Consider the following 14,835-nt stretch of genomic DNA (forward strand, 5'->3'; position numbering starts at 1 on the left):
AACTATAGTCATTGCTGTTACGGGCCGGGTTTATAGAGGCACTTGCGAACCCCTTTCCAAACCTCTTCTAAAATATTACGCCGGGGCAGGAGATTCTATCTCTAGTCAGCAAATTCTCCAATGCTAGCTCTACGATTTGCGCACCGGGAATACAACGACTACCTCCGCTTCGGCTTCCACGATAATCGCCAAGTAAAACCGGACTTCAAAGCCTTTGAACGCTTCATGAATGACAATGTCCTGTATTTGAGTTGTCGGAATAAATCGTGTTGTGGCACTCATAAAATAGGTGGCTGAGGAGGTGGAAGTCTGAACGCCGAGGCCGCGGATCACAAGGAGGGATTCCTCTTTTGACAATCTATCAGCTTCGACGTAGATAGGAGAGCCTAACGATCGTTTCAAACATACCCGTATAACCTTTCCTAACCATAAGATACAGTAGCACCGCACTACTTGGTGCGATTACCTGCCAGAGATGACGGTCTGCGATGTGGCATGCCATGAGGCCCGCAGGGCTGGACCAGACGTTGCTCCATGGTATAATTCCATCCTGGCAGAATGCGTAGTCGCGAAGCTTTGCAGCATCGACCAGCAACACAGCTGCAAAAATTATGACCCGCAGTAGGATTTCGAGGTAGAAAAGGAGTTTCGAGGTAATCGACGATCGTGAGGGAGCATTGGAAACAGTGAACAGTACAGTTGTTGGAGATGGTCGCTCGACGAGGAGACGAGAAGGCATGGGGAACGGCGAAGGAGTGACTCTCCCTCTTGCTGTCTAGCAATACAGGCAAGGAAGGGAAACCGGTCACACAACTTCACAGTCCTATGCACCTCGCAACTTCAGAAATGCAGCACGATTCAGACTGCGATGTGGAGCTCCATCCAGCTCTCCGTAAACTCAATTCTCTGGCTGTAAGGCGCAGTACAGTTTGCTCACGTGACACCGTGGTTTCGCCCATAAGAGTGTCCTCGAGTTGTCTTTCGGGCTTCAGGTGCCGCTGTAGCCTCCCCGACAGATCCGAATCCTGCTGCGGTGCGGCCCGTTGGAACCCTGATCCCTTTGAACGGTGATTTGCGCTCTCGGCGTTCTAGTTTTCAGCTTTTTGCACCAAACAACCTCTCCCCGTGCAGGATCAGGCACACGTGCGCGCTCTCATCCCCTCAACACGCTCTCTTGTCGCTGCCCGGCGTTTCTTCCCCGCCATCTGCCCAACCAAGCCTAACTTGGAGGGTTGGCGGCCTTAACCCGTGTTTTCTGATTACGAGCTACCTCCCGGTACCCTATCTATTCCATATAACTTCCCCGCCTCCCTCCCTCCCTCTCTATGCCTAGGTGGACAGATCGCTCTCCTTCCCCCCGGCGAGAGGAGAGAAGAAGAAGTCGAAGTCGGTCGCCAAGAAGACGTCGATACGATGATGATAGAGACAGAGACAGAGGGCGCAAGAAGCAGAGCGGATTCCGGTGGAAGGAGAAGCCCCGTCGCGATGACGATATCTCCGGCAGAGAGCCAGAAAGAGGCTTAGAGCGCGGATATAGAGAAAGAGATCGGGCACGATCACCATTCAGAGATCGAGACCGTGACTACGGCCGCGGGAGAGAACGATACAGAGACGGAGACAGAGACAGAAGGCCGTCCGACCGTGATAGGGATAGAGCTCCAGATCGAGATACGGAGAGAAACAGAAGTAAGGAGGATCGCGATAGAAAAGAACGAAAGCCAAAGGAGAAGAAGGAAAAGAAGCCAGCGGGCCCTGCAGAACCGATGATTGTTGTGCACGTCAACGACCGACTCGGCACAAAAGCTGCCATTCCCTGTCTTGCATCCGATCCAATTCGTAAGGCCGCAATGCTTCCCTTCCCTCTCTTTTTCTTTTCCCTTTTTGCCCCTTCACCATACAACCTCCTCTGCGATCCTGGTCTTGCTAACGTGTCAGTCTCACAGGATTATTCAAGGCACAGGTAGCTGCGCGGATAGGTCGCGAGCCACACGAGATTTTACTAAAGCGACAAGGAGAAAGGCCGTTCAAAGACCAACTCACGCTGGAGGACTACGGCGTCAGCAATGGGGTACAACTTGATTTGTGAGCTTGCATTCCATCCTCGCTGCCTTTTCTACCTTTGGAATCGACTGACTTTGTTTACAGGGAAGTGGATACAGGAGACTAACTGGATGCGTTCTTTCTGTTTCCTCCGTCCAGATGACTGTTATGACCATGGCAGGCGTTCGGTTTCTGCGTTTTGATGATCATTATATTTTGGTTTGTAGAACTCATGTATTATTACTGCAACTATTCAAGAATGGATATCATGGATTACTTGCAGCGCTGCAATTGCCACGTCCATTCGCGATCCATCCCTGATGTCATTGAAGACATGAGTACGTGACGCCAGCAGCCGCACACAAGTTTGCTATTTGCTGAGCTGGGGCCCATCGATTCGCGTGGCTGGATGACGCCCGCCATGCCCTTGCTTCCCCGTTCCTGTTCCCTGTGCTGCCCGACGAGCGGCCCTCTCCGTTGCCGGTTTCGCGCTGAGGCTGCGGCTGCGGCTAACACAAGCTCACCGCCCGACCATTCCCAGCTGGGCCTAGCGCTGGGCTGGTTCGGCCCGCGTCAACGATAATCCAGCCACTCACAGCGCGGGTCCCGTGACTGGGTGTCGGAACCACAGAAAAAGCTGTTCGAGTTGCATGGATTTGCCCGAAATCCCACCCAATCCACTGTCAACTTTATTTTTAAATCTCTTTTCTCGCTTTTCCTGTGGACTTTTTGGTCCCAAGCAACCCACCCATAATTCCGACCTGCTTTTTCAAGATGACCCCTCCACCTCTGATCGTCTTGTTCTCCCGTCGTTATTCTCAACGATGATGGGATCTGTGATTCTCTGATCCTATTTCCAGAGTTCGTTACTCGTTGGACCTTCGCCTTGTCCCCGGTAACTCCCACCCTCGTTCGCACGGCCCATCTTCGTCACAGCCCTAAGGTGCAAGGAAGTCCGTGCCAAACTCATCTCATCAACCGCCTTTGGCCCTCATCCTTCCAAAACTGCCATCCCCAGTTCCTGACGAGCCATTCAAGATGGTTCGAAACATCGTTGTGCTGGGTGGAACTGCCCACCCGCACCTGAACAAAACCATCTGCGACCAGCTCGGCATTCCTCCGGCAAACATCTTGCTGTCGAAATTCTCCGTTGGAGAAACTCGAGTGGAAATATATGAGTCGGTTCGGGGTAAAGATGTGTATATTATCCAATCCGGTGGAGGAAAAGTAAACGATCACCTTATGGAGCTCCTTATCACCATCTCGGCCTGCAAAACGGCATCAGCCAAACGTGTCACTGCGGTGCTCCCTCTTTTCCCCTATTCTCGCCAGAGTGATATCCCATATAATAAAACTGGAGCTCCCCTGGTCAAGTCTCCCACCAACCGGAACGACACTAGCCCTGCGTACACTTTCGAGAGTACCCCACCAACCCCGCATCCCGCAAAAGCAGACAGCCTCGGCCTCGTAAACGGTATAGATGGGTTACAAAAGGGCCTTGCGACTGCACAGCTTGAGGACCGGGAAGGCTCTGGCAACACGAGCCCGCAAAAGGCGCGCATTTCCCATTATGTCAATGGCGTTCCGAAGCGTAGCGACACCATGGACTCCATTAGATATGAGGCGGCGACCAAGGGCGATCGGAATGCAGCTCCTGTCAACGGAGTACATTCTCACGATGATTCCGCCAGCGTGACGTCGACCTCATCTAAATTGAGCACCTTCCAACCGCGCCCTGGATACCGCCAATGGGTTGCCCAGGCAGGGACCCTTGTGGCTGACTTGTTAACTTGCGCCGGAGCAGATCACGTCATCACGATGGATTTGCATGATCCCCAATATCAAGGATTCTTTGATATTCCAGTCGACAATCTCTATGGTCGACCATTGCTCAAAAAATACATTCAAGAGAATATTCCTAACTATAAGAGCTGCATTATTGTTAGTCCGGATGCTGGTGGCGCTAAAAGAGCTACGGCCATCGCTGACTCGATGGGCATGGAGTTTGCATTGATCCACAAGGTAAACACCGCCTTGACTTGTCTGGCCATCGGATGATCAGACTAACCGTAGTCTTAACCAAGGAACGCCGTCCGACAAAGATTGCAGACAGACAGAACGCCACTATGATGTTGGTTGGCGATGTGAAGGACCGCACATGTATCCTGATTGATGATCTTGCTGATACTGCCAACACCATCACTCGCGCTGCCAAGCTGCTAAAAAAGGAAGGTGCATCGATGGTCTATGCGCTGGTGACGCATGGAATTCTCAGCGGTGATGCGATTGACCGGATCAATGCGAGTGGGCTTGATAAGGTGATTGTTACTAACACTGTGGACCAAGATGATCACTTGAAGCGCTGTCCAAAGTTGGAAGTTTTGGAAGTAGGCCAAGTATTTGCAGAGGTGAGATTGCTGTGAATGCCCCGATCACCTCTCCATGTTCAGTTGCTGACCATAATTATAGGCCATCCGTCGTGTGCATCATGGAGAGAGTATCAGTGTTCTTTTCCAGTACGACTAAGCGGGGCTCTTGCCTCATCTCCTCTGTTCTGCTCATGCAGACTAATTGTCAATTTGGCCTAAATCACATCCTCCATGTGGACATTATAATGTCCCGCCCAAAAAAGAAAAGCCTAGACCTAATACAGCAATGCCAATATGGCAAAAATTCCTTATCTTGTTTTACCTGATCTTCCCTGTTCATGGTTTCTTCATGAACTATGTCTGGCTAGATGGTTGCGGATACCACACAATGCATGTTATTTTCCCCATTTAAACCAAAAAAAAAAAAAATTCTTTTTCTATCATACCTCTCCCTTTTTGTTCTGTCCTCAGTACTATCATTTCTGCATCACGTGATACATAAAGGAGAGGAAAATTTGGCTGCACGTGTTAAGAGGAAGTTGGCCAGACTTGAGATTTTGTTCCCTTTTCAAGTACATCTCAGTACCTGTCTGCACTGTCTCCATTGCTGTGTCAGTCATTTTGCTTACATACATGTCTACATACACACCCACACCACATGAAATGATAAGCGGACATGTTCTGGTTGTCTCTGGTTTAGATTGTTGGAACACAGGACAGAGAAGAATAGGGATCCACTGCAATCCAGTTGGGCTCCTGAATAAGCTGTGGATAGTTAGCAAAATCTGTGAATTCATTGTTTTTGTGACTCAGCGAGGACTGCAAAGTTCAAACATGCAGGAATGATCTTTTATAAGTTCCAATTGTTGGCCATATCTACTGCCTAAGTCACGTTGTACATAGCCTTACAGAGATAGTTTCTGTTCAATAGAGACACTCTGGAAAATTATCCGAATCTACCTGTCATGCGGGGAGACTTTCCATTTGAAACCTCTAGGTATGACTTCCTTGGTGATCTAGCATTGTAAATATGTATTTATGACCGATGTCATACTGATATGAAAAGGCTTACACCCGGCATGAGTTCCAATGTTTCTGGCAGTACATCGCTCAGGAAAGAAGCACTTAATTAGCCACTGTACAGTACATATCAACATGGGCCCTTTTGCTTCTGGTAGAGTTTAAGGTTTGTGTCCCAGCACTTTTCAGGATGCCCATAACTATTTCGTATAATTCGTGTGACACCATTTGGCATATAGGGTGTTCGGATGATTTCATCGCAGCTATAAGCCACAGACACGGGGCGAGCGAAAGGCTCTGAAATTCCGACATCGACACAGCATTTATTAGAATGCCTCAGTCTAGCAAAGCCATGGGTACTCAGTAAAAAAAATACGTTCAACGCCGAAAAGAAGTTAAAGGCGATAATCACAGAAGCCAAAATGACAATTCACAACCTGTTAATCCCTATTAAACAACCCTTAAAGGCCCTCGTATGAATTGCATATGATTTGAGTCCTCAAAACACACTGATATAGTTGCCTATCCGCTCCTTCTGATTCTGCGCAATACACTCAGAAATCCATGTTATGTTTCGGATCTCCTATGAATCATGATGATTAGCATTGTGATGATTTACTATCGTGTAGACCGGGGAAAACTAACCTGTTCGCGGAGCTTTACCCAAGCGTATATCACGGCCGGGGTGAACTGCCGGGTAAATGCAAGTTTCGATAGCTCCATCTCCTTTTGGTAGAACATGTCTTCCAAGCTCTTCCCATCGCTTCCAGTACCACCGCCCATGTTTCCAAGTCCACCACCTCCGGCTTGGTTCAACCCCACAGCATCAAAGAATGCCTTGTAATCGGTAACACCGCTGACTGCGAGAGCAACTCCTTCGACGTCTTCCGCCCGTGAAAGCATCAGTGACCCTTCTGGGTACAGCTTTCCGAGCTCGGGGTACAGCTTTCTCCTCTCAGCCTTAGAAAGTTCTGTTCCAAATGAATTAAGTGTAATATTAATAGCACGACGATCGGCCTCGAATTCCAGTATTTCAGACATAACTTCCGAGGTTGGAGAGTTTCTGAGATCCGGCTCAGTATTCACAAATTGATAGAAGTCTTCCAAATAATTCTTGTATAGCATGTTCCTCACAATCTCGATATTTAGCTCGTCTAAATCTTGGTGGCTTAAGCTCCCCTTGAAATATGGCGCTAAGGGTGTCTCGACCAGCACAGAATTATACAATTCCTCGATGTTTGTGGCAACACAGAGCACCGGCATTGTTTCAAACCAGCCAAGCGGATGACATCTCTCAAGTAATTCTCGTGTATCTCGTTCATGGAGAGTGCCTGTGATGAGGAGAGCAAGATTATCGATCATATATCCGTACGTGAGGTATTCCATGAACTTGGCGGTGGAGCCGGTTGCTTGGGCTTGGAGATAGCGAAACTCAGCAACAAGTTTCTCCGTTGTCTTGCCGGCTAAGGAGGATGTGGATGGGTTAGGAGGAAGGGACGCAAGGAAATCGCCGTATGCAGGGCCGAGTTGTAGCTTAACATCTGGATTGCGTTTAGATGAGTATCTTGCTGGAATAGGGTGCTTTCGGTGTGTGAATTTCGGAGAGCTACCCACCATCTATCGTATCGCATTGCGTCAAGTTGCCGTAGCTTTGCGAATTAAGAAGGTTGTTGCGATATCCCCGAACGATCCCCTCGACGTAGCTAGACGAGTGTAAGGAAGTCAGACCGCCAAACGAGGCTGGGCATGAGCTTACCCTCCGTCCACATTGAACCAAAGGCCCTCCATTGCAAATATTGCCTTTCGATATATTATCTATGTGCTAACAACGGTTCAAACTTCATAATTTCTCCCTCGAGCCACTCGTTGTTCTGCAGTGGATAGAGCGGTTGGTCATCGCACCGGCAGAGGTACCAAGGTTGCATCGCCTCACTGCTCGACGGGATCAAGCCACGCCTGTGGCGCAGTGACCAACTATCAAGCCAACTAAGCAACTAGTCCCAAATTGGTTTAGTGTTTGCTGCGCGCGGAAGCTCTGGGAGGGAGCAGCCAGAATTGACATTTCGAGTGCACTGGTATAAAATCAAACTTCCATCTTGGCCCTGCCCGGAGCAACTAATATTGGCGGCCCTAAGTCACATTGTGACTGTTGGCGGGTGAGAGGCTTCGGTCCTGAGGGGTTGGCATCTGATACATGAGGGCTCCTCCTTACGTCCTCCATTTTCCTCATACCTTCAATCATGTTAACAGAAGCAATTCGTGCATCACATAACGTACAATCTAGAGCCACATGGTTCATCACAGTCAGACGCTTCGGACTCGTTACTGGTACTATGAGATCTTGATTCTTAAACCCCTTGCAAAAAGCCAGTAGGTGTCTCTACCCATCCCCAAACAATCTCTTCGCATTTGGAAGAATTTTCGAGCTCCTCCCGCACTTCGGGCCTCTAAGGAATGAGAATGGAATTATCTCCTCCATAATGCAAGGCTTGTTTCTCATAAACCCTGCCAGAGTGGCAGGTGCTGAAAATCGCCCAAGGGTTCGCAAAAAGTTGCCAGCAGACTCCGGGAGAACACGCTCACACACCCCCCCAACGCACATTCATTCTTCTTCTCTATGATGCATTCCTCCGTGTGAGGGAAGGGGTCTATCCGATGCTCAACCCCTAGTCTGTCTTGGTAACTGCCGATCTGGTCCACACTTTCACCCAGGGGGCGCTCGAAAAGGGGGAGATATATGGAGCACGGAGTACTCCGTACTCGTACTATGCTGAGGAATGGTGTATCTCGTTGAGGCCGTTGAACGGTTCCATACAAGGAAGTTCGAATTGAAAGTGCAGACGCATCACAGGGGAATGAGAGCGAACCCACGATCCTATCGACTTGCTATCCCGGTTGGAATTTTAGTTTTTGATTTTGTTGCTGATGGGCAACGACACGACATCGCTAAGAGTCAAGCTGGCTTTGGGATCATTGAGAGTGAGAATACGGGCACAAGTTGTTCAACCACTGGACCTTGAAGCTGGAGATCCGTGCTTCGAGTATTTCAGACATGGGATTTATCCGTATAGGGGGATCAAATACACGGCATCACAAAAACTAGGGAAGCTACATAGCAAAGATTCCGGTCAAATAGAGGAAGTTGACGGCAATCTGTATTCCCGCTTTCCTGGTGAATCTGCGAAGCTTGGGTTATTACAGCACGCTACCCCAGATAGACCCGTGCTCCTTACTAACCAGGACTCTAATATTATCCCTGGCATCTTCTTCATACGGTGGATTTGCGTCTCTGTACTCCGTACCCTGATAAGGTTATCCATCTTCCTTGTTTTGCTAGCTTCAAACTCCGCATAAGACAACACAGATGGCATTTTGAAGAAGTGAGTTAAGTCAGTACACCCGGTAGCTTTCAAAGAAATCTACATTTGGGAGTACTCCGTAGAATAGCTACAGTCAAATCTTTGCCGCGCTGAGCGTCTGGCGCTTTACTAGCACGCTCAAGGCCCTTGTACTCGCCTCAAGTCTTCATGAAAGCTAGAAGGGAATATATAAATATAAATTGACCGAGTTTTTATATAAAAGTAGCGATATCATATTCAGACAGACACCCTAAATATAATTGGAATAAAATGTCGGCGGCGGTTCAATCCCAGCGGAATGACGGAAGGCGGTAATCAGAATAAGGTATTGTTGACGTATTGTATTGTCACACACTGCTCTTTTCTGTGTGTGCACAATTATTACATAATACAGCAAAATTTCAAACGAAAAGAAAAAAAAGAGAAGTCGCGAGCATCAATAGCAGAGAAAAGATCCCCAGCCCGTCTCTGGAAGGCGCAACGCACATCTTCCGACCAAAATAGGATCCTTCCTCTCTTGGATCTTGACTGAAAACGGAAGGGGCATTTGGGTAACCTTGAAGAGCCTCCTCGAGCCGCAACGATGACGCTTTTCATTCTCACGGAGACCAGTGCTGGTTATGCACTGCTCAAAGCAAAGGACAAGAAGCTGCTCAAGAGAGATGACCTTGAGAAGGAAACACAGACTGCGGAAGGAGTGTCTAATCTGTGAGTTCTTTTTGTTTCTTTATCATGTACAATGTCCTATTCTGGAGCTCACAGGGTTAACGGTTCATCATAGCTTGAAATTGAAGAATTTCCAGAAATTTGATAGCGCGACGACAGCCCTCGAGGAGGTTGCTTCCCTCGTCGAAGGAAAGGTCACGCCGCGTCTTGCAAGTCTTCTCGAGTCCATTAAAGATGAAAAGAAAGTTTCGTTGGCCGTTGCGGATCCTAAACTCGGTACGTCGTCCATTGCGCAGTCGAAGCTTCAGTCTGCAATGCTCCATGAATATTAACGTCTTCTTCTTATAGGAAACGCGATTGGAAAGCTCCCTGGGCTTTCGATCCAAGCGATTGCCGACTCGACCACTGCAGATCTTTACAGAGCTATCAGAGCCCATCTTCCGACGCTGATCCCAGGACTTCTCCCTACTGATATGTCCACTATGGCACTCGGTCTTTCTCATTCACTTGCAAGACATAAGCTTAAATTTTCCCCGGATAAGATCGATACTATGATCGTGCAAGCAATCGCCTTGCTCGATGATCTCGACAAGGAATTGAACACATACGCGATGAGAGTCAAGGAATGGTATGGCTGGCATTTCCCAGAAATGGCCAAGATTTTAAATGATAATATGGCATATGCCAAAGTTGTCCTGAAGATGGGCATGCGTTCGAATTCGGATTCAGCAGATTTAAGCGAAATTCTTCCCGAAGAGATCGAGGGCGCGGTTAAGGCGGCAGCGAATCGATCCATGGGTACTGACATCAGTAATGAAGATTTGGAAAACATCCAGTGTTTAGCAGAACAAGTGGTTGGATTTGCGGAATACCGTCAGCAGTTGGCGAGTTACTTGACAGCGCGTATGACTGCCATCGCACCCAATCTTACCGCTTTGGTTGGCGAACTGGTTGGTGCGAGACTTATTGCCCATGCAGGAAGCTTGGTCAATCTGTCAAAGAGCCCTGCGAGTACGATCCAGATTTTAGGAGCGGAGAAGGCCCTGTTCCGCGCTCTGAAGACGAAACATGATACCCCGAAATATGGCCTCATCTATCACGCATCACTTATCGGGCAAGCCACTGGAAAGAACAAAGGAAAAATTGCCCGTGTCTTGGCTGCCAAGGCAGCTATCGGTCTCCGTGTGGACGCTCTTGCTGAGTGGGAGAAAGATGCCGACGGCAACGAACCAACAGAAGAAGAGAGAGCCGCTCTGGGTATGGAATCAAGATATTATCTTGAAAAGAAACTGGCTGCCATGGAGGGCAAACCGTTGAAACCGAGAGGCGTTGGCATCGCTCCGAATGGTATACCAATCGAACAGCCGAAGAAATGGGATATCAAGGAGGCTAGAAAACATAATCCAGATGCCGATGGCCTGACTGGCGATGAGCCAGCTGCCACAGAGAATGTGAGCAAGAAATCTAAAAAAGACAAAAAATTAGTAGAGGAAATCAAGGATGAAGAAATGAAGGATGCACCTGAATCTGAAGAAGAAGAGGAAGCTTCTGAAGCAGAGGAGAGCGAAGAGGAGAAGCCGAAGAAGTCCAAGAAGAAGGAAAGCAAGACATCAAAGGGCAAGGATTCCGACGAGGCTAAGATCGAAGAGCTTGCTGAAAAGGCCGGGCTCAGTGTTAAGAGGTACCTGAGAAAGCTTGAACGAGGTGAAATCAATTTCGACGAAGATGGCAACCCTACTGCCATTAGCAAGAAAGAGCTCAAAAAGGCAAAGAAGGAGGCAAAGAAGGCGGAAAAGGATGCCGGAAAGAAACGAAAGCGGGATGAAGACGAAGAGCCCGCTGAATCCAAGAGCGAGAAAAAGAAGAAGAAGAAGAGCAAGGCCTAGAATTGGCCGTTCCCTTTTTCGTTTCTTGTATGATATCATGCTTCCTTTTCTTTATTTCTGTTGGTTTTTAGTCAGGGGTATCTGGAGATTGTGTTGTCCGATTTTGCTTGTGTTCAGGGTAGTTACGGAGGCGCTTGGGCGAGATATGTATTTGATTAGACTCGACGACAATGTAGTCAAAAAATGTTGTTATAGTTAATAACATCTGCTTTAGTAGAGTTTTTTTAAGAGAAATGATCTTGAGCGCATAATCTAGAGAGTTGAGAAGTAGGTATGACTTTCTTCGCGGAACTGCGCATTTAATATCCCAAGTCCGCCAGCTTCTTAAAGCTTCCAACCCAACCAACACACTCAACATGAAGGTAAGTCGTCGTTCTAGGTGCAAATCGCGTGAATTTCATGGATTGATGGTAGATCCACAATATATAGATCCTTGACTCCCAGTCAGCAATATTAACCAATGTCGAAGTGCTGGCTCACTTCACCTTGTACCCTCCGCATCGATTGCCACAACCCCCGCCCAATGCGCGGAATTTCACACCACATCCGGATTTACGGGACCATAATACTGTTGTCAAAGAGGTTAGTGAAAGATGACTCCTGCCGATTTACAATTTTGAAGAAATCAAGCTGTGCGCGAGACTTGTTTGAGCGAGTCGCCGTTGTTCGCGCGCAGTGCTAATATCCTTTTTTAACCCCCACACCGAAGCGTAGAAAGCTCTTCAGCTCGTCGATGATCTGTCCTCGTGCCTTGAATTAAGGTAGCTTCGCTAACTGCTAATCAGTTTCATAACTATGTCACCCGCCTTTCACCACATCTCCTTAAATACCCCAGCTTCCTACCCAAACCCACCGCTACAGCTTCTTCCACGGCGCAGAATGGCACAACTACAACAACGCACACCCAGCAGGATCCAGACTCAGAACAGACAGACCTCGATATCGCCTTGCGCACAATAATAACTAGATTAAAACCCTTTAACCTGACCAAGGCAGAGGTATTAACAATCATTAACCTTGGAGTTGGCTTGGATATAAACCCTGAAGGCGAAGGTGCTGCTTCTCCAGCCGAAGAAGACACGGTGATGCTAGATGGCAACGTAAATGGCGAGGCGTCTGACACTGGCGACGGCGGAGCTAAGGAAGAAGAGGCGGACGATGCAGGAGATGAGGACTATGGAGCGCTGGCGCTTCTGGATACCGTTATTGAAGATAGGGAGGAGAGGTTGTCGAATGAGGATATTAGTGAGATCTTGAAGATTATAAGGGAGACGCTTGGGGGGAAGAAATGAAGGCCGTATTATACAATGGGGCAAGACAAGGGTATGTTTAAAATAGGTATTTATTGGCGGGAAATGGAGCGGCTGGAATTCCCGAGGTTTATATCTTGGAATATATGGTGCATGAAGAATGGGTATTTCTATGCTTTAACTGCGGTTGGATAAAATTCAGGCTAGGATGGAGCTTTAGGTGATCCATTTAAATGACTCCTGTAATATGCGCGATAAAGTACATATGAGCTCTTTTGGCAGACATTCTTTTCACAGAAGCGATAGGGATGTCCTAATCATCTTCCTCATTCAGACAAAAAAGCCTTTGCAGAAAGCAGTAGATTAACTATCTCACCTCCTATAAGTAGCTACTCAAGAGCTGCTAGATGCTGTTCCCATCGGAGCCACGCCACTGTTTTTATGTGTCCAATCCCTATGAAACAACCAATTCTTTTGAGCAAGTTATACTCCGTAGAGCACACAGAAATCATAGTATATCAGATCTCCTTATCGCATCGAAATCCTACTCAAGGTATATCTCGTCGCGTAACCGCTGTAAATTTCTAAATAGACCTCCAGCGCTGCTCTCTTGGCTGGCTCCTCTATTGTAATCTGAGGACTGCCTGTTCAATGTAGCCGGCGATTTAGTTCCTTGCCTGGAGCTTTTGCTATCCCTAGCTTTCGATTGGTTATCAAGAAGCTTCCGTCTTTCTTCCACAAGTTTAGCCAAGCTGTCGACGAATTTTAGGCGCGCTTTTTCCTCTATAGTGCCTTTCCACACGGTGGCCAGCTGTCGCAAGGATTCCACGCGTCGACTAGCAGCTTCCAGTCCAGCTTGGCCTCCACCGTTACTGTCAAGAAGTTCTACCACTTCGTTTTTCAGTCTCCTTGCCACTTCACGGCCCTTTTCTTCACGGCTGTTGCTTTCAGGGCCGGGTTCAGGAGCTGAGACAGAGATAAATGAGGAAGCAAGTGATACTTCTGAAGGAGGCAATGGCCACTCCATTGCTTCTCCAAAAGTGTGAATCACATCCTCAAGTTTTGCCCTGACCTGACTTAGCGTACGTAAGTCACGGATGTATTCGGGATCTGTGTCTGCTTTCCCAGGCTGTGGTTTTGAATCTAGGTCCGCCGATTCCTCCACGGGATGCTCTCGTTCTAGTTCATCATTTCTTAGCCGTGCAAGTAGCCCCTCGGGAACAAATTTCTGGATATCATCGTGTAACACTTCAGACAACGTATCTGATAGTCCTATGGTGTCTCCACGCAATACTTCCACCTCATATGCCAGTCGTCCTCCACTCCTCAGTATCTCATCGGTAAGTTGCGTCAATGTATTCGATAGTCTAGCATTTTGCGCGCTTAATTGGGACAAAAGTGACTGGGTTTGGGAGGAAAGATCGGCTACCGAAGCTGCACGAGAATCTCGGGTGGTCTCGGACTGCCTTGCGAGAGGAGGAAGAGAATCGTTTAGGAAATCAACGGGGTCGAACGTGGGGTCAGCGAAGTGGCGCAAGGAGGGGTCTAAAGAGGAACTGGAGGTTTTGGAATCGACTGACAAACCGGCTGTTTCAGCAGCTTGGGCCATTGGCGATGGTATTGCGGCGAGTTGAATTGATGGCCGTATCAAACACGGTTAAGCCAGGGCTGCGACCCCAATTTTAAGTTGTATATATACTTTTTCAGGGACGCGAAGAGATGAGCCAGTCATTGAAATTGAGTCTGTACGACGTCAGCGGCGAGCTTGCTCCAAAAAGCTTAAGATGGGAGTTGACGTGAAAAAGACGGAGAACCACTAAAACTCTCAAGAAACAACCAACCTCTTTATTTGGCCAGTCCCACCCTCTTCAAGATGCACAAATGTTAAATGAACCTAATCAAGGGCTCAAGATGCCGCTCAGCCAGGGAAATACTGGCTCTCATCATGAGTGATACTGCCGAGCGAGTTATGCTGCTTTGTGTGGCGCCCAGCCACCAGCTTGCTCCCTTGCACAGCATGACTTCACGCCGTCATCCGGGTGTAGCCTTGCCAGCGTTTGTGCCTGGAGTACTCCGTGCGGAGTACAGAGTAGATGCTCAAGCTCAGGATGGTCCGTAGTTTGGTTCGTCTGAGCCAGTTAACTCGGACAGCAAGATAAAAAGAAAAAGGGAGACCTGACTACTCTCTGTTCTTGATACCTGATGGCAAGGTCTCTTTTGTCGGAGGTTGCCTACTGTTGCTTGC

At 48.2% G+C, this 14,835-nt stretch overlaps 7 protein-coding genes across 7 annotated transcripts; 4 read left to right on the top strand and 3 right to left on the bottom strand.

Moving 5' to 3' along the window:
- Nucleotides 1–17: 17 nt before the first annotated feature.
- D8B26_003042 (uncharacterized protein) lies at nucleotides 18–739 on the bottom strand (the record flags this gene model as incomplete). The annotated part of the gene is made up of 3 exons (XM_066124027.1): nucleotides 18–95; nucleotides 145–347; nucleotides 409–739. The coding sequence occupies 3 exons, from the start codon at nucleotides 737–739 to the stop codon at nucleotides 18–20; spliced, it is 612 nt and encodes a 203-aa protein (XP_065980102.1).
- A 225-nt stretch (nucleotides 740–964) lies between these two features.
- D8B26_003043 (uncharacterized protein) lies at nucleotides 965–2,323 on the top strand. Its single transcript, XM_003068666.2, has 3 exons — nucleotides 965–1,836; nucleotides 1,944–2,082; nucleotides 2,146–2,323. Exons 1-3 carry the CDS (start codon nucleotides 1,326–1,328, stop codon nucleotides 2,165–2,167), a joined length of 672 nt encoding a protein of 223 aa, XP_003068712.1. The 5' UTR covers nucleotides 965–1,325; the 3' UTR covers nucleotides 2,168–2,323.
- Nucleotides 2,324–2,783: 460 nt separating this feature from the next.
- PRS5 (ribose-phosphate pyrophosphokinase) lies at nucleotides 2,784–5,313 on the top strand. Its single transcript, XM_003068665.2, has 3 exons — nucleotides 2,784–4,062; nucleotides 4,125–4,448; nucleotides 4,510–5,313. The coding sequence occupies exons 1-3, from the start codon at nucleotides 3,079–3,081 to the stop codon at nucleotides 4,564–4,566; spliced, it is 1,365 nt and encodes a 454-aa protein (XP_003068711.1). The 5' UTR covers nucleotides 2,784–3,078; the 3' UTR covers nucleotides 4,567–5,313.
- Nucleotides 5,314–5,665: 352 nt separating this feature from the next.
- Nucleotides 5,666–7,329, bottom strand: VMA6 (H(+)-transporting V0 sector ATPase subunit d). The gene is made up of 4 exons (XM_003068664.2): nucleotides 7,186–7,329; nucleotides 7,044–7,132; nucleotides 6,075–6,970; nucleotides 5,666–6,012 (listed from the first exon to the last, which is right to left on the bottom strand). Exons 1-4 carry the CDS (start codon nucleotides 7,215–7,217, stop codon nucleotides 5,929–5,931), a joined length of 1,101 nt encoding a protein of 366 aa, XP_003068710.1. The 5' UTR covers nucleotides 7,218–7,329; the 3' UTR covers nucleotides 5,666–5,928.
- Nucleotides 7,330–9,208: 1,879 nt separating this feature from the next.
- Nucleotides 9,209–11,554, top strand: NOP58 (Nucleolar protein 58). The gene is made up of 3 exons (XM_003068663.2): nucleotides 9,209–9,496; nucleotides 9,570–9,730; nucleotides 9,803–11,554. The coding sequence occupies exons 1-3, from the start codon at nucleotides 9,372–9,374 to the stop codon at nucleotides 11,338–11,340; spliced, it is 1,824 nt and encodes a 607-aa protein (XP_003068709.2). The 5' UTR covers nucleotides 9,209–9,371; the 3' UTR covers nucleotides 11,341–11,554.
- A 142-nt stretch (nucleotides 11,555–11,696) lies between these two features.
- On the top strand, nucleotides 11,697–12,882 carry D8B26_003047 (uncharacterized protein; the record flags this gene model as incomplete). The annotated part of the gene is made up of 3 exons (XM_003068662.2): nucleotides 11,697–11,702; nucleotides 11,770–11,922; nucleotides 12,126–12,882. 3 exons carry the CDS (start codon nucleotides 11,697–11,699, stop codon nucleotides 12,630–12,632), a joined length of 666 nt encoding a protein of 221 aa, XP_003068708.1. The 3' UTR covers nucleotides 12,633–12,882.
- On the bottom strand, nucleotides 12,869–14,199 carry D8B26_003048 (uncharacterized protein; the record flags this gene model as incomplete). Its single annotated transcript, XM_003068661.2, has 1 exon — nucleotides 12,869–14,199. One exon carries the CDS (start codon nucleotides 14,197–14,199, stop codon nucleotides 13,135–13,137), a length of 1,065 nt encoding a protein of 354 aa, XP_003068707.2. The 3' UTR covers nucleotides 12,869–13,134.
- Between the last annotated feature and the right edge of the window lie 636 nt (nucleotides 14,200–14,835).

This window comes from Coccidioides posadasii, chromosome 2 (genome assembly GCF_018416015.2).
Source record: "Coccidioides posadasii str. Silveira chromosome 2, complete sequence".
Taxonomy (NCBI): Eukaryota; Fungi; Ascomycota; class Eurotiomycetes; order Onygenales; family Onygenaceae; genus Coccidioides; species Coccidioides posadasii.

Bases quoted from the DNA above. Each gene is read 5' to 3' on its own strand.
- PRS5 (XM_003068665.2), top strand. From the start codon at position 3,079: ATGGTTCGAAACATCGTTGTGCTGGGTGGAACTGCCCACCCGCACCTG. The intron at 4,063-4,124 runs GTAAACACCGCC...GTCTTAACCAAG, and splicing joins AGTTTGCATTGATCCACAAG to GAACGCCGTCCGACAAAGAT. The intron at 4,449-4,509 runs GTGAGATTGCTG...CCATAATTATAG, and splicing joins TAGGCCAAGTATTTGCAGAG to GCCATCCGTCGTGTGCATCA.
- D8B26_003043 (XM_003068666.2), top strand. From the start codon at position 1,326: ATGCCTAGGTGGACAGATCGCTCTCCTTCCCCCCGGCGAGAGGAGAGA. The intron at 1,837-1,943 runs GTAAGGCCGCAA...TCAGTCTCACAG, and splicing joins TCTTGCATCCGATCCAATTC to GATTATTCAAGGCACAGGTA. The intron at 2,083-2,145 runs GTGAGCTTGCAT...CTTTGTTTACAG, and splicing joins AATGGGGTACAACTTGATTT to GGAAGTGGATACAGGAGACT.
- VMA6 (XM_003068664.2), bottom strand. From the start codon at position 7,217: ATGGAGGGCCTTTGGTTCAATGTGGACGGAGG. The intron at 7,133-7,185 runs GTAAGCTCATGC...ACACTCGTCTAG, and splicing joins TGGTTCAATGTGGACGGAGG to CTACGTCGAGGGGATCGTTC. The intron at 6,013-6,074 runs GTTAGTTTTCCC...CATGATTCATAG, and splicing joins GGGTAAAGCTCCGCGAACAG to GAGATCCGAAACATAACATG.
- NOP58 (XM_003068663.2), top strand. From the start codon at position 9,372: ATGACGCTTTTCATTCTCACGGAGACCAGTGCTGGTTATGCACTGCTC. The intron at 9,497-9,569 runs GTGAGTTCTTTT...GGTTCATCATAG, and splicing joins GCGGAAGGAGTGTCTAATCT to CTTGAAATTGAAGAATTTCC. The intron at 9,731-9,802 runs GTACGTCGTCCA...TTCTTCTTATAG, and splicing joins CGTTGCGGATCCTAAACTCG to GAAACGCGATTGGAAAGCTC.